The sequence below is a fragment of the Mesitornis unicolor genome, unplaced genomic scaffold (genome assembly GCF_000695765.1).
Source record: "Mesitornis unicolor isolate BGI_N332 unplaced genomic scaffold, ASM69576v1 scaffold964, whole genome shotgun sequence".
NCBI classification, from domain to species: domain Eukaryota; kingdom Metazoa; phylum Chordata; class Aves; order Mesitornithiformes; family Mesitornithidae; genus Mesitornis; species Mesitornis unicolor.
Window position 1 is genome coordinate 95,208 of NW_010180558.1, and position 17,517 is coordinate 112,724.

The 17,517-nt window shown below is 38.0% G+C and overlaps 1 protein-coding gene across 2 annotated transcripts in view; it reads right to left on the minus strand.

Moving 5' to 3' along the window:
* Nucleotides 1-16,695, minus strand: part of PIK3CB (phosphatidylinositol-4,5-bisphosphate 3-kinase, catalytic subunit beta) — a 35,164-nt gene extending 18,469 nt beyond the window's left edge. The window contains exons 1-7 of one of the 2 annotated variants that reach the window (XM_010183098.1): nucleotides 16,624-16,695; nucleotides 11,612-11,863; nucleotides 10,963-11,059; nucleotides 9,950-10,080; nucleotides 5,274-5,327; nucleotides 3,154-3,342; nucleotides 982-1,103 (exon numbers count right to left, since the gene is read on the minus strand). In XM_010183098.1, coding sequence (XP_010181400.1) covers nucleotides 982-1,103; nucleotides 3,154-3,342; nucleotides 5,274-5,327; nucleotides 9,950-10,080; nucleotides 10,963-11,059; nucleotides 11,612-11,725 — 707 coding nt within the window. In that variant the 5' untranslated portion in view covers nucleotides 11,726-11,863; nucleotides 16,624-16,695. Of the gene's footprint in view, nucleotides 1-981; nucleotides 1,104-3,153; nucleotides 3,343-5,273; nucleotides 5,328-9,949; nucleotides 10,081-10,962; nucleotides 11,060-11,611; nucleotides 11,864-16,623 lie in introns of those variants that run through there. The other variant, XM_010183099.1, reaches the window with a different exon arrangement.
* Between the last annotated feature and the right edge of the window lie 822 nt (nucleotides 16,696-17,517).

Below are 17,517 nucleotides of genomic sequence, written 5' to 3' on the forward strand. Positions count from 1 at the left end.
CTGCTTAAGTTGTTAGGAAAAGAGTAGAAATTCTTCTGTGTATCACGTGAAGACTTCAGAGATGCAAATACTGAATTCTTTCATTCTTTCCATCTTACTCTGAAAATCTTCAGTAACTTGATAAGAAGTTTCAATTATGCTGTGCTGGATTTATTTTTGCCTCTTTTTTAAATTTCAGCTAACAGGATCACCATTGGGTTACAGTTTTTACCAGCTGTCTTCATCAAACTTGTTAAAGAAGTTGAAAATTCACTTCTGACACCCAGCTGAACACAATTTTGCTTCAGAGCCAGAACTAAGAATTCTGGAAGTAATTCCAGATGTAATAATTCAGCATTATTAGGATAGTCCAGCAGCTAAATTGCTTGTTTGCATTTGAAAGTAGTCAAAATACTCCTTTTCTTCTAGCCCAAAAGTTTAGCCTTGACCATTAAAAAAGTTAATCACTAAAACTATTCACCACAGAGAATTTAGAATTCAAGGACAGGAAATCTGCAGCAGTGCTGCAAATGACAGCGTTACACAAATCTTGCCCTAGGTTACAGCAAAGAGCAAAATCATACTCGATAAAGGAAGAACTGCAGATAGCAAAGGCTACTGTGAAGAACAAACAAATCAGTAATTCTCTTTTTATTATATGTTACAGCTTACATTTCTATTAAATGGTACAGCCAATACCTGACACAGAGAGCGAGGCAGCTGGATGGGGTTTTTATATTATTCAACTATTGTATTATTTTCCCCTTTTGTTACTCTTGCTCTCCTTTTGTCCAAGAAAGGGGCGAACACACCAGTCTCACTGGGACATTGGTATTCTCCTAGCAGCATGGAAAATAACAATTATCTAGAAATTAGACTGCTTTACTTGGTCATCTATTCATGGCAGGCAGCAGGCTTAAGCCCTTCCTCTTAGAATTGTTTTTTTCCTATAGACAAATAGGATGCAGCTTTTCACCCCACAAAGTAAAGCAACACACTCACCTCATTTGCTTTAAACAACCCACTGCATATTCTCTCACGTACTGGTCTGGATAATTGAAATCCAACAGTTCCAATGCTTCCCTAGGCAGCAGCTTGGGCCATATCTGAAGGAGAGCCTGAAGCTGTGTTGAAAGGATGGCGATTAGGTTACAGGTAAAGTCACTATTTAAGACATGGGTATAACTGCCCATAAAAGCATCCAGACCAACAGAAGGAGATTACAGACTGGTCTGGCTAGGAAAAAAAACCAAAACCAAACCCCAACTCTGGGAAAATGGGCCCACTTCTGATTCTTACCCTTTTAAATGATCTGGATAATTCTTTTTGCACCAGGTCTCATTTACAAAGCATGAAAAGTCTGCTTCTTCACACATAGGCATGGCACACAGTAAACAAAAATTAGGTAACCCCAGATGTGTATGTTTTAGAAACAGAGCTTCAATAAAATTTAGACAATGTTTTGAAAATGCTTTCATAATTATATATATTTTATATTGGGAAATGTTTTCCACTCAAAAAAGAGTTTAAATAAGGTTTCTGTAGAAAGAGATGTTTACCAGAAATATTTCTCCATTTCCACTGATGCACTGTGAATAGTAATGAGGTCAAATTGCAAAAAGAATTATTCAGGTTAGATATTCTGAGAAGTTTCCCAGTACTGAAGACAATGATGTGCTGGAAAAAATTACAGAACACACCAGTGTATTATTTTGGACTGCTAAGAAGAAAAATGCCTAGAGGTTTCATAAAATAAACTGGGTTTATTGCATTTTAATGAAGCTGTCCACTAAGATATATTTTTAATAATATGTATAAAATTGTATGACTGAAACAGTACACTATGACTCAAAATAAACAGGCTTCGATGTGTGCTGTACATCAACAGCACAAGTTTTTTCCTCTCTGTAGGAACAAGTCATAACTTAGGATAAAAATACCCTTTCCTACAAATTAGATAATATAAATATTTCACATTTAAATAGGAACATATAAAATCGGACTGACTAGGAAGATCTTATTTTCCTCCTGATTTAGTAATCCTATTGCACCAACAGTGAAAAATGTGTTTGCTACCACATGTCATAGTTCAACCAATGCTTCTATTTCAAGTATGACAAACACGTTCATAGTCTCAACCGCATTTAACAGGCGTGTTCATTACACTAAACACCTAGGGAGGCAGATTCTCAGCTGGTTCATCGGTGCAGTTTTGGGAAATTCAGAATGGAAGAAACGGGCACAGATCAATCACAAAGCAGAGCCAGGGACCGTGCTGCAATTCCAGAAGTGGAAGAAAGTGTTTTCATGGGCAAATACTGATATGAACACATGCAAGACTCATAATGAAGCTAAGTAAAATTAAAGGTGCTTTTAAATATAGGTGTTGTATCCTCACAAACTTGCATGGAAAATTTATTCAATCCATAGCCCAGTAAGGGTCAATGATACCATCAACACTTACATATCATGAATACTTTTTCTGAAATACTTCACAGCAAATGTTTTCTAGCTCAAAGTTTTATAAAAATAAAAATAATTTTAATAACCATTTAAAATGTAAAGAATGAGACCCATGGAAAGATACAAGTATTGTCTCAGTGTCTACAGGAAGCTGAGCATCATTTAAACGTGCAATTCCATCAGGATAAGCAGATGATCAAAACAAGGTCTGGGTTCAGCCCTCAGAGCGAGTACCGTGCTTGGTAACTTTCATAGTTTTTCCCAACCTGCTCTGTATTAAAAAGTTTCAATACAAATCCAGGGGTCTGTTCTTTCACTACTTTTAAGTCAGTCTGTCAAGCAAGAATGGTTTCACTACAGACTTATAGAATTTTTCCTAGATGGTCTCAAGAGGTCCCTCCCAATCTAAACAACGATGTGATTCTGTGAAATTCCTGGCACTTAAGATTAAAACTGAACACAAGATTTAAAACTTAGCCTGTATAAATGATTGCTGTGCTTCTCTCCTCATTCAGAGGACCTCTGAAACACATGTTGGGTTTTTTTAAGATAGTAAGTTCTTGGTTATGTGTCCAGGCCACAGAAGGTATAGAATGAACTTTGGTTTACACAATAGTACCATATCAAAGTGTCTATACTTCAGAAAGAAACCCTATTTACTCATGATTTGACTCCAGCATTTTTCCCCACCATCACTGTCTTGTCCCTTACCTGAGCAACATCTTCAAGTTTGTTCCATTTCAAGGAGAGCAGCAGTTTTGGCAGTGATTGTGGAAAGTTTTCGCGGCAGTCATATCGCAAAGTCCAAATAAGATCCATTTCATTTTCACAGAGTTGAGATAGAGGATCTCTTTCCATTATTTCTTTTAGCACAATATAAAACTTCTTACCACCTCGACCCTAGAAAATGAGAAATGTATCATGTTTTGATCTATTCACTAAGATTCTTGTCTTTTGGCTCAAACACTAGAAATCCTACACCGGGAATAACATCAGATAAAACACAAAGGAATGACTACTATGCCTTTCCTTCAGATTTCTGAAGCTGTAGGAACTGTAACAAATAGAGCCAAAATTCAGCGTACAGACGTTTCTGAAAAAAGTAAACTTTGGAGTTGATGACACTAGATGGCAATATTTCTATTTTCCAACTCTAACAGCAGAACTTTCATTTAGGATGCATTCACTTATGCCTTTTGTTTTTCAAGTAAGCAAATTTAATGGATAGACCTGTGATTTTTTTTTTTTATTAAAAAAAATTTAAAAATTTTTTTTCCAACAATAACCAAAGAGAAGTACACTTGCTAACGATACAAACTTATATCAATTTGTCTTCTAATGCAGACTGGTCTTTTCCAGACATCTTTCTCCGTTTTATAATGGACTCTGAAGCATGAACATTAGGACTGATTCTGTAAACCAGTTTGTATGAAGGAGTCTTCACATTGGCTCAGTTAATACCTTCAGTCCCCAGCCACGTCCTTCTGCAGACTGCGAGGGCAGAAATTAAAGTGATGATCTCAGCACCGATAGCATTCCATAAATTAATGGGACTAAAAATAAACTGCTCCTTCTGGTAAGGAGGTAACAGTCGAAGGGAAGAAATTAGTTTCAATACCAAAGCCAACTTTTTCTTCACAAAGGTGAAGAAGATTCTCCATAATTTAAGAGGTAGGCCAAAGGTCTTTACAGTAATGGAAAATAATAATAATAAAAAAAGAATGTTCAGAAGAAATGGTCGTCAAAGTCAATGAGGATTCATAGCAGAAACAAAAAATATTTTAATATTCTGCACAGGTCTCCCACCTGACAAAAAAGCATCTACTGCACGTAGAACTTCAGTTAAGCTCCTTCTAGAAATGATGGGTGCCTGAGCCTTGAAGTGGGCTAAAGTGTTTTAAGTTAATATTTTCAGGTAAAAATACCACCTAGAGTATACATTCTACCTTAAGATGCTAGTTGAATTGTAAAACTTGCTTAGTAAAACTAAGCACATACTCTGTTTCTGTATCAAAGAAAGCAAACGGTCTTGACAATAAGGTGACTCTTGCATCTGAAAATGTCCATCTTTCAAACTGAGTCAGGATCCAGTGTCAGGCTGGTATGCTGCTATTTGAGATTTACAATTACGTGTACACTCAGTTGTGGGGACCCAAAGTAGCAGTGAGTTTTCAGTCTTTCTGAGCACTTTAGGCACTTGGTATTGTAAGAGACATTCTTCAATCACCTGCTTTATTCTTATATCACATGCAGTTGTGATATAAGCATGTTGACTCTGCTTTCACCACCTTAAATTGCAGTCATCTGGGGTTTTTTAATACACAGAAAATGCCTTAAGATTTTGGTGATCTTTTCAAAATTTGTCCTCAAGTTAGATCTATCCAATTCCTCAAGGAGAGGATATCATCACCACATTTAAGAGACATCTTCTTACAGATCAATGACCGTTTTTGAGAAAGCTGATTTGGAAAAATCTGACAACAAAATCAACATACTTGATAAAAATAAGCAATTTTTCAGTAATATTTTATGCAGCCTAGAAATGTTTTCCAGATCCAGATCTCACGTAAATATTAATTATGTTCCTAATCCATAAAGTATGTAAAGCAATTGTGGGTTTTGACAAAAAAATGGCCAAGCAGTCCAAAATATATTGGAAAAAGTGGCTACATTCCTTGAATTTTAAGACAGTTCACCAAAGTGAATTACAAAAGAAAACAGAGCCAGTAGAACTGTCGTTGTCTGAGTCGTTATTTCTAGATTGATGTATGAGATAAAAATCAAAAATCCCCAGAAAATTAATTTTAAAATAGTCTTCTACAGACGCTTACCGCCATTACAGCGTTGTCACTGCTCCTTGCAATCTCAGCTGCCTTTTCAAGTATCTGCAAAAAAGTTTTTAAATACATTGGATTTAAAACAAAAATGGACTGCATTGAAAGAATAAGTATAATAGAACTGAAGCAGATAAAGAAATGTTGGTACCTTGTAGCTGATTATTATTTTGTATATAGAGTAGTATAACATGGACTTAAATGCTGTGTCCCTTTTCTAATCTGAGGGACTATGGAGACCAGGAATAGGAGTGCTCATGACTATCTCCACTTCCTTCTTCACTCCTCCTGGGTTAAACATAAATAGTCTTCCCCATAGCGTCTTGTTTTCTATTTCCGTTTGTATTTCCTCCTTAGTTTTCAGTACAGCAAACCAACTCCTCAGCTCTAAATTATCCTTTGCTTTCTCATCTGTACTTCTGCTGTTCTCAATGGCACAAATCACACCTGGTACCACAGATCCACACTTCTAGCCCGCCATCTCAGTATGAATCCACAAACTTCATCCTTTCACCATCCTCTCAGACTGCCCACATGATCTCAATTAGCAATTCCCCATTACTTCTCTAAATCTGGGATCTTCCTTGGTGTAACGTCATGAACAACCAGCTCCCACCAATAACTCATTTAATCATGCAGTGAATACTCCACCAACAAGCTCTCAGCACCAGTTAATATACAGCAACCCTCAGGAACAAGGACTGTCACTTCTGATAACAGCAAAGCAACATTTCCCCAGCAGTTCAGTTCCAAGTTACTCTTGCTCTTTTTTCCTGGCCTTTTGAACATTCTTAGTTTTTGAAGTCCATGTAATAAATCATGATAGGAACTTAAGTACAGTTGTAAATACAGTTCTTCAAACGATATTCTGCATACTACTGCAACCAACAGAGATGTGTTAGAGTGGCGACTGCTTAAGCTAATCAGACCAGCTGACCTGGTCAGGTAGATACATCTACAGTTGTCAGATGCTGCTGTTTTCAGGAATAATTCATAAAATGAAATATCAGTTAAGAAAGAAGTCTAAGGAACCTACACCATGTCCTTTCTCATCACCCAGGAATATAACACCACCCCCCAGACACAGATTCAGCAAGACTTAAGTTGTCTCTACTCAGGCAATATGAGAAACAACAAAAGACTGCAATAATCACAGCACAAATACCCAGCAGCTGAAATCCTTGAAAAGGTGTACTAACTTCTTTTGTTTCTTTCTCTGTATGAAATGCTTATTAATATGGTGTAATACATCTGCTACTTGGCTACAAAGCTTGTTTACACAGTGTGCATGAAAACATGCATAAACAAAACCACAACGCCCTAATTCTATGGTTGATGCTTGCCTCATTGTGCTTTTTGAGAGTTACTCTGTTTGCTAATAAACCTTGAAAGTTCCTGCAAGTCCAGATTTGTACAACTGAACTACAACCCCCTCAGTGTGTCAGCAGCACTGATCATTAACCAGCCCAGTATACAGCTCCTGCATTAGACAACAGTTTTCTTGTCAAGTCAAGGCACTTTTGCTTGCTCAACTCCAAACAGCTGCTCACTGCAAGTCGATTGATGCTATGAGAAGGGCAACGGAGCTGTTGAAGGGTCTGGAGCACAAGTCTTACTGAGGACCAGCTGAGAGAACTGGGCTTGTTTAGCCTGGAGAAGAGAAGACTGAGCAGAGACCTCATCACTCTCTACAACTACCTGAAAGGAGGTTGTAGTGAGGTGGGTGTCAGTCTCTTCTCCTAAGTAACCAGTGATAGGATGTGAGGAAATGGCCTCAAGTTGCACCAGAGGAAGATTAGACTGGATATTAGGAAGAATACCTTTACTGAGGGAGTCGTCAAACATTGAACCAGGCTGCCCAGGGAAGTGGTGGAGTCACCATCCCTGGAGGTGTTCAAAAACCATGTACATGTGGCACTTCAGGACATGGTTTAGTGGGCATGGTGGTGTTGGGTTGACGGTTGTAATTGATGATCTTAGAGGTCTTTTATAACTTCAATGATTCTATGATCTAAAAGATTAATCTATTTTTGCACATTGTGTTTCTTCAAATAAAGATCTGGCATCTGCTCTGTTTTCTTGTCAGAAACAGATAACAACACTGGGAAAATTAGAAGCAGCCATACACCAAGCAAGGCTCACCTACACAATTTTGAAAACCAGATTCCCAGCTGATAAAATTGAAGCAGCTACACTGTTACTCCTGGTTCAACAGGACCTTCACCAAGGAAATCTTTCTGAGAATGGGTATCATACTCTCTTTTCCAAGGGAGAAATTTCAGTATACTCCCAGAAATTCAGGAATGAATTATTAAAGAATTTCCAGCTTGGATTTTCCCAGTGCTACTGCAAAACAGTCTCATAACTCTAGTGAATTACAAGTAGTAAAAGTTACTCGAAAAATATAAGAACTGCTATAAAAAGAAAAGGCACATTTTGTAGCATTTCCTCAGAGCAGAATGCTTTCAATGAATGTTTCATTACCAGCTCTGCAATCACTTTATAAAGATGCTCTGGGATTTTCCTCTACTTGATATGCAGGATTTCTCAAGTACAGTTCAAGAAGGGGGCAAAACCACAAAATAAATTTAAAAAAAGCAGCCAAACAAAGTTAAAAGGGATGGTGAAGACCATCAGACACTCACTGCATGTCAGTACATCAGATACCTTACTCAGTAAAATCTTCTTCTTCACCAGAACATTTTAACACACTGAAAACTTCGCAGGTACAAATAATAAAGCTACAACAAATAAGTGGTTACTGCAGAAACAGACTTTTACATAACATATCTGTGATATGCACATAAAAGCAGCTTTTTTCATTAAGATATTAAATACACATAGTGTAATGAGCAAAAAACTTAGAGCGTTACAAATAAACCAGTAACGAAACTCACTAAAATACATCCATGATGAGGAGTAAACTGGTCAACCAAAATTAAGAAGGCAGTTAGAACTGGTTTAGCTCTTAAGGCATTTCCAATGCTGTTCTCACACCAGAATGACTACTGCACTAACAAGAAAAAAAACCAAACAACTAAAATCAAAACAAACAAAATCTATCTTAATTGATTCTAATTTGATGACCCTTAAACCTCAAATCCCTCTTTGATCAAGCTGATAAAACTTGGTGCTTTTTGTCTTTTTGTTCATGGCCCCCAAAGGTGCAAACCCCTCAAAAAAGAAAAAAAAAATTTAAAAGGCAATTTTCTCCAAGTGGTTATTAACTTTCCCAAAACCGAAATTCAGACCATGTATGTATGAGTTAAACCTTGCTCTTTTCAATGCATCACTAGGTGTGTGTTTTAACACTTATTTTATTACTTGTTTCCTTGTCTTAGCTGTATTTGCTGGTCTGTGCTAGTATTCACACTACAGACATTACCTACACTTCCTTTCCAGACAAACATTCTTAGACACATCTGTAGAAAACTCCAGGGCAACTTGAGCAGATTGAGTGCAAGAGCAGACCTTGAGAAATCCCTTTTCACACAATATTAAAAGTCTACTTATCCTCAAAAGGATTTTAACTCAGAGGAAAGAACCATCCTGAAGTGTGGGCAAGCATACATTTGTACAAAGAAACATCAGATCCTTATAGATCTGTCCCACTTGGAGCTACATGGAACTCATTTTCTATTTAGTGATTTTACTTTTCAGCTCAGTCTCTTCTAAGCGACTGTACTTTCTGAAACTAACAGCATGCTTTTCCAGACACTGTGTACTGCTACAGGTGAGAGTGCTTGTATGGTATGTAAACATAGCAAGGCCACTGTCACACCATGGTGCCATATTCGCACCTGTGAAAAGGAGCAGACAGGACAGATGAACCAAAACCTGACCAACTAAGTATTCCATCCCACAGATGTCATACGCAGGATAAAGCTGAGGGATCACGAGGGTCTCATTCTCTTCTCTTCCTCCCCTGCACTTTCGCAATGGCCAAAGTTTGAGCAGAACCCCGCTTTTTCATCCTGATCTGTGTGCTCCTGAATCCAGTTCCTGCATCTTGTTCCCACCTGATGCTAGGTCCAGTCTGGAACTTTTCCAGTGCCCTGCTCTGCAGAGCCCCTGGTGACACAATCGTCACAGCAGGGTGAGAGGTTTTATATACATATATTTCTACATATTTGTATATATTTCATTATTTTCCTATTTATTATTATTATTTATTATTATCCTGTAGTATCAGTATTACTGTTTCATTAAACCTGTTAGTTTTCTTTTCCAACCTGTAAGTCTCTCTCCCTTATTCTCTTTCTCTTCCGCTCCTGGGGTGGGGAGAAGAGTTAATAGAGGGCATCTGTCCAAGATTTAGTGGCCAGCTCAGCCCTAAACGATGACAAGATCAGAAGCAAGCACAGTTTGAAGGTTTTGGGAATGTCAAATAAGTTTAGCTTTTTGTAAGATCATTGATACTGGAAACTGATCATGCTTCTGACCCTCACAAGACTATGTACAAAGTATTTTTAGAAGTGTACATCTTCAAAATACTGTTCAAAGACCCTGAGGTCAGAGCACTGGCACTCTCATGCAGTGCAAGTTCAAAAAATTGCACTATGTTAATTACAAGGCAGGAAGTGAAGCATTCAGTGGAAAAGGCAGTGTTGAAAGGAAAAAAGAGAGCTATTTACACATAAGCATTCATGCCTGCTCTTTATGTCATACCTTACCTTATCAAACGGAGGATAATTGATAGGCTGTCTTGAATATTCTTGAAATCTAATGTGCAAAGCTGTTGCATTTTCAGTGTAAGGGTTAGTCTGGACAGTTCCCATTGGATTCAACATTTCTTCAAGTTCATCTGAAACATCAGACAGAACAACATTATAAGCCAGGCATGCATTAAAATTAAAAAAATCTGAAAGGCAAAGACGCAATAAGAAATTGCTTACTGCATGCAACCGACAGAAGGACGTTATGTTATACAGCACATTTTCTACAATGCACTGCATTTCCAGCATGAACTACCCATACCTCCTACATTCACAAATGTTGGATTGTCACCTAATGAGAAACTGATTTTCTCTTCCCAAAATAAACATAACAGTCAGGGGAAGCTGAGATATCACTGTACTGAGCCAAATCCCAGTAAGATCCACAGCTTCTGTAAACCAGTGTACACACTGCCTCTGTATCAAACAGTATGAAAAAAAGAAGAAAGCTTTAAGCCAGCTTCTTTCAGCACTACGGCCAAGTTGATAGTGTGTTGATACAGTGCTTCTCAGGATGGAATGAGAAGTGGCATGGAGATCTCACACACTCTTACTAATCCATTGGAATGGCCAGGAAGGAAGACAAAAAAATCCAATTCACCTTTTTTGCTGACACAAATATTGTCACATAAGATATAGCTTAGCTATTTAGTTTAGAGTGCATAGCACGGGGAACCAAATGAAACCTAAACTGCATCTTAAGAACAGGTAACGCTAGATATATTTTCCTTCCATAACAAATAGAACTTTTAGAATACTATTTCCAAGCAGACTCTCGCCCTTCCTCCCTCCTGATACACAATACTTTCAGGAAAAATATTAAAACATCATGTATTTATCCACATAAAATACAGAGTAAAGAGCTTGAGAGGAGAATTGGACATGCATACAGTAAATATTCTACTATTTGATTCCACTCTTCTTTAGTCTTATAAGTATTTAAAGTCCAAATCTAAAAAGGTAAACTTTACCAGGAAACGATGACCAGCTGTGCAGTACCAGTTCTCCATTCCTCAGCTGTCCTTTATAGTCAAATACCATGGTATTTACCCAGGCTACAGGATAATGCTGTCAAAGGAAAGAATTTTTACATGGAAACTAAGATGCCAGCGAACTGCATTACTATACAGCAAGCACTACGATATAAGTAAAACTGAGAGGATCTGGTTGTTGGGGTTTTTTTTAATGGTGATAGCATCCATGGTTGTCAGTGTGTACTCCAGCACCACTGAGGACAATAAAATTTAAAATTAAGAGCATCACCCTGGAAGTTTAAAAATACGCATTTCTCTGAATGTAAACCTAGATGCCAATTCCTTAATCTTTTCCCAATCACAATCTTTTCCTATAGAGTTCAGAACAAAACTGACCTTTTAAAATACAGTTCTTTAAATAGCCATTTGCCAACTGACTTACAGCCAACATTTTCATGCTTTTTTAGTGTCTGAGAAATACAAAAAGTGCTTTTTGTGCCAAGATGTGCAATTCTTAACATATATGCTCTTTTTTATTATTTTTTTTGCACTCTTGCCCACTGAAGTGAGGATAATGAAATATTTCTGAATACTCATTCCAATATAATCCAGAGGTACACTCAAGAAAAACAAATGAAATATTTACCACTTTTCCTGCTTTCCTAATGGTTTGGTATTTGGAAGGATTTATTGCCTTGGTTGACTTCTTGGTTTTCATCTTATCCATCACAGCATAAACTGCAAAGCAGAGCCTTGCCATTCTTGGAAGATCGCAGACATTTATTTCAAACTCCAGTACTTCATTCCAGACGTGGTCACTTCTCCCAGAGATTTCTGTGCTTACAATAGTTTTACAAAGCAGCTCTGTACCATGGAAAAGACCAGCCCTGACATGAACCTGCAATAAAGAAATGAGAAATTTTAAGTTTGCCACAGAACCTACAGAATTTTGCATAGAATACTATACAGAACATACACACGTGCATTTCATCAATATTTCTATCTTAAAAATATTAATTTTGAGGTTTTAAAATGAACCAAACAATTCTTGAGAACAAATACTGGCCCAGGGTGCCCAGGGAAGCTGTGGATGCCCCCTCCCTGGAGGTGTTCAAGGCCAGGTTGGACGGGGCTTTGGGCAACCTGGGCTGGTGGAGGTGTCCCTGCCCATGGTGGGGTTGGACTGGATGAGCTTTGAGGTCCCTTCCAACCTTAACCCTTTTATGATTCTATGGTTCATGTCCTTGGCCAAATCAAAATCTATTTGTTTAAATAATGTTGGCTACCAATTTTTTTAATACTGAATTACTTATATTACCACATTTGGCTGATGATAAGAACTCATCTGTAGCCAAAAATACAATGTATGTATACACAAATGTTTTTAACTTGACATACTTAACGCAGAAGGAAATCATAGGAAACAAACAACTAAGCAGAATGAAAAAACTATGGCTCTTTTTCTTAATGAGAATTCAAATCTCCAGGTAGAACCAATTTGTGCTTCTGAAGGAGAAGTTTTAGACTTTTTCAGAATTTATTTGTTTTACTTAACCTGTTTATAAAAATGTACAGAGGGAACACTGCTCCTGCCATCAGAAATCACCTGTAATAACAACAGTAACAATGTACGTAATTTCCAGGAATTCTGTTTTGTCTTTAGCATCCAGAAACCAGCAAACCCAGCCAGCTTGAACAGTTGAAGTAAGGAACAGGAAAGGAAAAGGGCAAGAAGAGAAAGAAGCTGGAGTTATGGGCACCGAAATCAAGCACATTGCAGGTCAATGTTAAAATGTAGCTCATTTCTGTTTAATAACATCTGTATACAGAAACCTACGCGTTTCCACGGATCCACACTCCTGGACAGTTTCAACAAGATTAACAAGAAGGTCTTTATTTTTGTTGCCTGAGCAAACAAAGAAATATGTCAACCTCTCTCAGGTGACCTTCCAAAATATCAGAATTTGAGGTGTTTTTTGGTTTTTGTTGGTTTTTTTGTTTTGTTGGGGTTTTTTTGTGGTTTTTTTTTAAAGAAAAAGAAACAGAGAAGAAGGGGAAAAAAACCCCACCGATGCAGTCCTTTGGTCAACACTAAAAAGAAGTTCTCGATGTTCCAGTTAAAAGAGTAAAAGGTAAAGTGATGTTTCAGGTTCCCTACGCTGCTCAAACAACTTTCGCTACATTCCCTTTAAGCTATCATATTGCTGCGGAGTGCTGTAAAGGAAAGGCAGAGACGTTTAAAATTTGGTACAGGCTTTGAATAAAAATAATTCACTTTTGAATTCCCAACTGACAGACACGATCTTTTCTGGGAGAGAACCTACCTTTCCCTCTTTCAAAGAGGTAACACTGTGTGATCAGCACCAAAGCAGTCCCGATATATTTATATACATATATATATATCTATATATATATCTTTTTGACTACACCAACTACTGCTCAGTGCTAATTTCTCCATTCGTAAACTAGCTCAGACAAACTAGTTATTAGCAAACCATAAAACATTTTAAAAGAAGCCATGCTAGAGAGCAAATCTGTCTTCAGCCCAGAATAATCCCTGGAGAAGGCATTAGTAACACCAACAGATGGTCTCTAAGCAACACTCGTTCTGATCATTCTGGCCTTCTCTGAAATAATCACTACCACTGGTGAAGAGACTGCTGGCACAGCACAGGCACCAGCAGAGGTACCAGGTCTTGGGGAACACACCGTTACCAGTTACACTCCTTCTTGATACAGGTGCCACAGGAACATCCATCATCAAACTGACTAGCTGACTTACATGTGTACAGTCCCAATTTAATTTCCAAGCTTTCAATCAAACATTGAAAGAAAAAGTTCAGTTGGAAAACTTGAGTCACAGCAATACTCGTATCAACCACTACCACCTATTGTTGGCATGCACGGCTTCCCCACTGTGAGTTAAGAACAGCAACGTGAACATCCACGAGACAGATGGCATGAAAGCAACCTTACTTCAGGAAATCTAAACTTATACAGACTACACATGTGTGTACATATCTATACATTACAATATATGTATATATGCACATCTACAATCAAAATTCTTGTGGATTACACTTACAGGGGTTTTTTAACGTTCTCTGTAATTAAAGATTGCAGACTTATTCAAGAAGTGGTTTGTCAGAGAACTGATTAAAACTGGTTGGTTCATAACCTTGAAACAATTCACCAAAGGGTTCTTTATTAATGCGGAGATTCATTGTATATTCAATTGAATTAAGTTCTTTGCTGATTTAAGGTGTATTTAAGGTGCTGATCACATTGGTGTATTATCTGCTTGCACATCAACACCAACAACAGCAAATATTCTAAAATCTGCCTGTTCTGTTTTGGTGGTTTGGTTTTGTTGTTGTTTGGTTTTTTTTTTTAAGCCAGAGGTTTAACTTCACATTTTCATAATTTTGAATATCGTTCTTTGACTTGCTATCATTTCATCTCATAACTATATGCCACCACATTTCCCTGACATTTCTTTTATTTTGTTAATATAAAAGGCGTAAGTGATCAAGTAAAATTTGATAGTAACAAAGCACTGTACTGTTGGAACACATTGCTTTTCTTTTTGTCTTGCTCTTCAGCTGCATCATCGGTACACACGACTTTGTTAGTAAAAGGGCAGTGTCAGAATGAAAATAATGTAAGGGATTGGATCCTAATTTTATTAACAGGATTGGAAATCATAGAATTAGAACTAGACAAAAGGCCAGCAAAATAGCAATCTCAAATGTCATGTATTTGGAAAATTAGTCAGCTGAATGAAGTCACTTGTGCTCTAGGTGAAAACATTCAACCCAGCTCACATTAGCGAAGTGTTATCCGTCTGACAAATGTTTTGTTTCCCCACTACAAACACTGCATTTATGAACCCTGTGGTGGTTTCAGCAAAAATGGATGAATATTGGCTTAATCCAAAGAACAATGGCAGTGAATTAAGCAGCCTCAGAATCAGGACTAGGAAACAAATACATTCTCATTAGTGGCAACTCCACAGCAGTGTAAACAGACAACGCAGGGAAACATGCACAAGCTTGCAAGTTCACTACATGCATTCTTGCTCTTGGGGCACTACAGGACTTCAAAGTTTAAGACTAAAAACATTCAAAACACTACATAATATTTAGATAGCGTACACAGGCACTAACACCAAAGAACTCTCAATTTTTCCTGTTTCTCCTCAAGCTTACAAGCAACATATTTTCTTTTCCACAGAATCACAGACCGTTAGGGATTGGAAGGGACCTCAAAAGCTCATCCAGTCCAATCCCCCTGCCGGAGCAGGAACACCCAGATGAGGTTACACAGGAAGGTGTCCAGGCGGGTTTTGAATGTCTGCAGAGAAGGAGACTCCACAACCTCTCTGGGCAGCCTGGGCCAGTGCTCTGTCACCCTCACTGAGAAGAAGTTTCTTCTCAAATTTCAGTGGAACCTCCTGTGTTCCAGCTTGTGCCCATTACCCCTTGTCCTATCATTGTTTGTCACCGAGAAGAGCCTGGCTCCATCCTCGTGGCACTCACCCTTTACATATTTATAAACATGAATGAGGTCTCAGTCTCCTCTTCTGAAAACTAAAGAGACCCAGCTCCCTCAGCCGCTCCTCATAAGGGAGATGCTCCACTCCCTTCATCATCTTTGTAGCCCTTTGTAGCCTTTTTCCTCTAAAAGCACACTGAAATCATCCAAAAACTTTAAGAGTCTACAGAACGTAGAATTAAGAAGATACTACAGGTAGCTAAGTAACAGTTGAGACAGAAGGGAAACTTCTGGTTTTGCAGACAACGATTTCCACAGTTGCAGTGTCTCAGGTAGTAAAATTGTAACTATGACTCATTTAGCTATGTAGTAAAATGTAGTCTTGCTAATATACAAGGAGGTTGTAATGGTTTTGAAAGAAAAATATGCACAGAGTATACTGAATAAAGCATCAAAACAGCAGACTTCAGTGGCTAATTGAATTTCTTCCTAATTGATACGACTATTTAATTTCTTGATTGCCAAACAAAATAAAGGAAACTAATGTTGTTCTACCTCACAGGCAAGTGTCTTGTAAGGTCTTAAAGTAGTTGTGCAACAAATTTCCATGTATTAACAACTTATGGTCTGTAGAACAGTCAGTAGCCCAGTTGTGGGCATTTTTACAGGAAGTCATAGAATCACAGAATGGTTTGGGTTGGAAGGGACCTCAAAGCTCATCCAGATCCAATGCCTCTGCCATGGGCAGGGACACCTCCACCAGCCCAGGTTGCCCAAAGCCCCGTTCAACCTGGCCTTGAACACCTCCAGGGAGGGGGCACCCACTGCTTCTCTGGGCAACCTGGGCCAGTGTCTCACTACTCTCAGAGTGAAGAATTTCTCTCTAATATCTAAACTAAATCTATCCTACTTTGGTTTGGAATCATTAGTCCTTGTTCTACACCTCTGTTAAAAGTCTCTCCCCAGCTTTCCTGAAGGTCCCTTCAAGTACTGGAAGGTCGCTATAAGGCCTCCCCTCAGCCTTCTCTTTCCTAGGCTGAACAACCCCAACTCTCAGTCTGTCATTGGAGGATTTGTCAGATGTTTACGACAGCTTAGTTTGAATAAACTTATTTCACACCAATATTAGTACTTTACAAATACAACATGAAAAAAGTTACTTACCTTGGCATTTTCTTCCGTATTTAGTTTATTACCCTTTAACAGAATAATCCTGAAAGGGTTGGAAATATCCCATACACTCTAAGAAAGGAAACAAAGACACAAGTTCACTCTTAATCATTGCAACATATTGAGACCTATTTTATAAGTGAAACATTTTCAGGACATCATAAATACAAACTAAGAAAGATGCTTTTTAAAAAATATAATTTGAAATATTAAAAACTAAATTGGTTATCATAACTACAAGAGGAAAAAAGGTAGAAAAAGCACTCAGCTGAAAGAGGGTGGGATAAGAAAATACATTGACTACTTTTGCTGACAATTCAGAATTACCTTTCAAATTTGTTGTTCATTCTGAATATATACAGAGGCTGTAACAGAGCAAAGTCTGTCCACATTTCTTAGAATGACAGCACATAAACGAGAACTGTGCTATTAGGCCATAAGTTTAGCAATAAAGGAAGCACCACATTAAAAGTAAAGTTAGATGTATATCATGGCCAAAGTTGCCATCACTGAAGTGGCAACACCATGCAAGGTATCAGGGCCAAAACAAGAGATCACAGCCCACTGCCACCCAAGTTAGTGGAGCATACGTGTTGTGTTGAAGCTGAAGAATCCAGGTTCTCTGCAATAAATTCTCCAGTTGCTGATAACAGATTAATACCCACTTTTCTGGGTTGTGATTAAAAGGAGAACCAATAGCAACGGGAAGGAGGTAGAGGAGATGGATGGATGAGGCGCGAGAAGGTAAGAAATTTCAAAAAACCCTCAAAATCTGCTATTTCTGATGTAAACCTTCTCACAAGCAGCAAGAGGCTCTGAGCAGACCCAGGTGACCTAGACTGGAAAACAGCAGTAGCAGCACAAATCCAAGGCATTGTGATTTACATT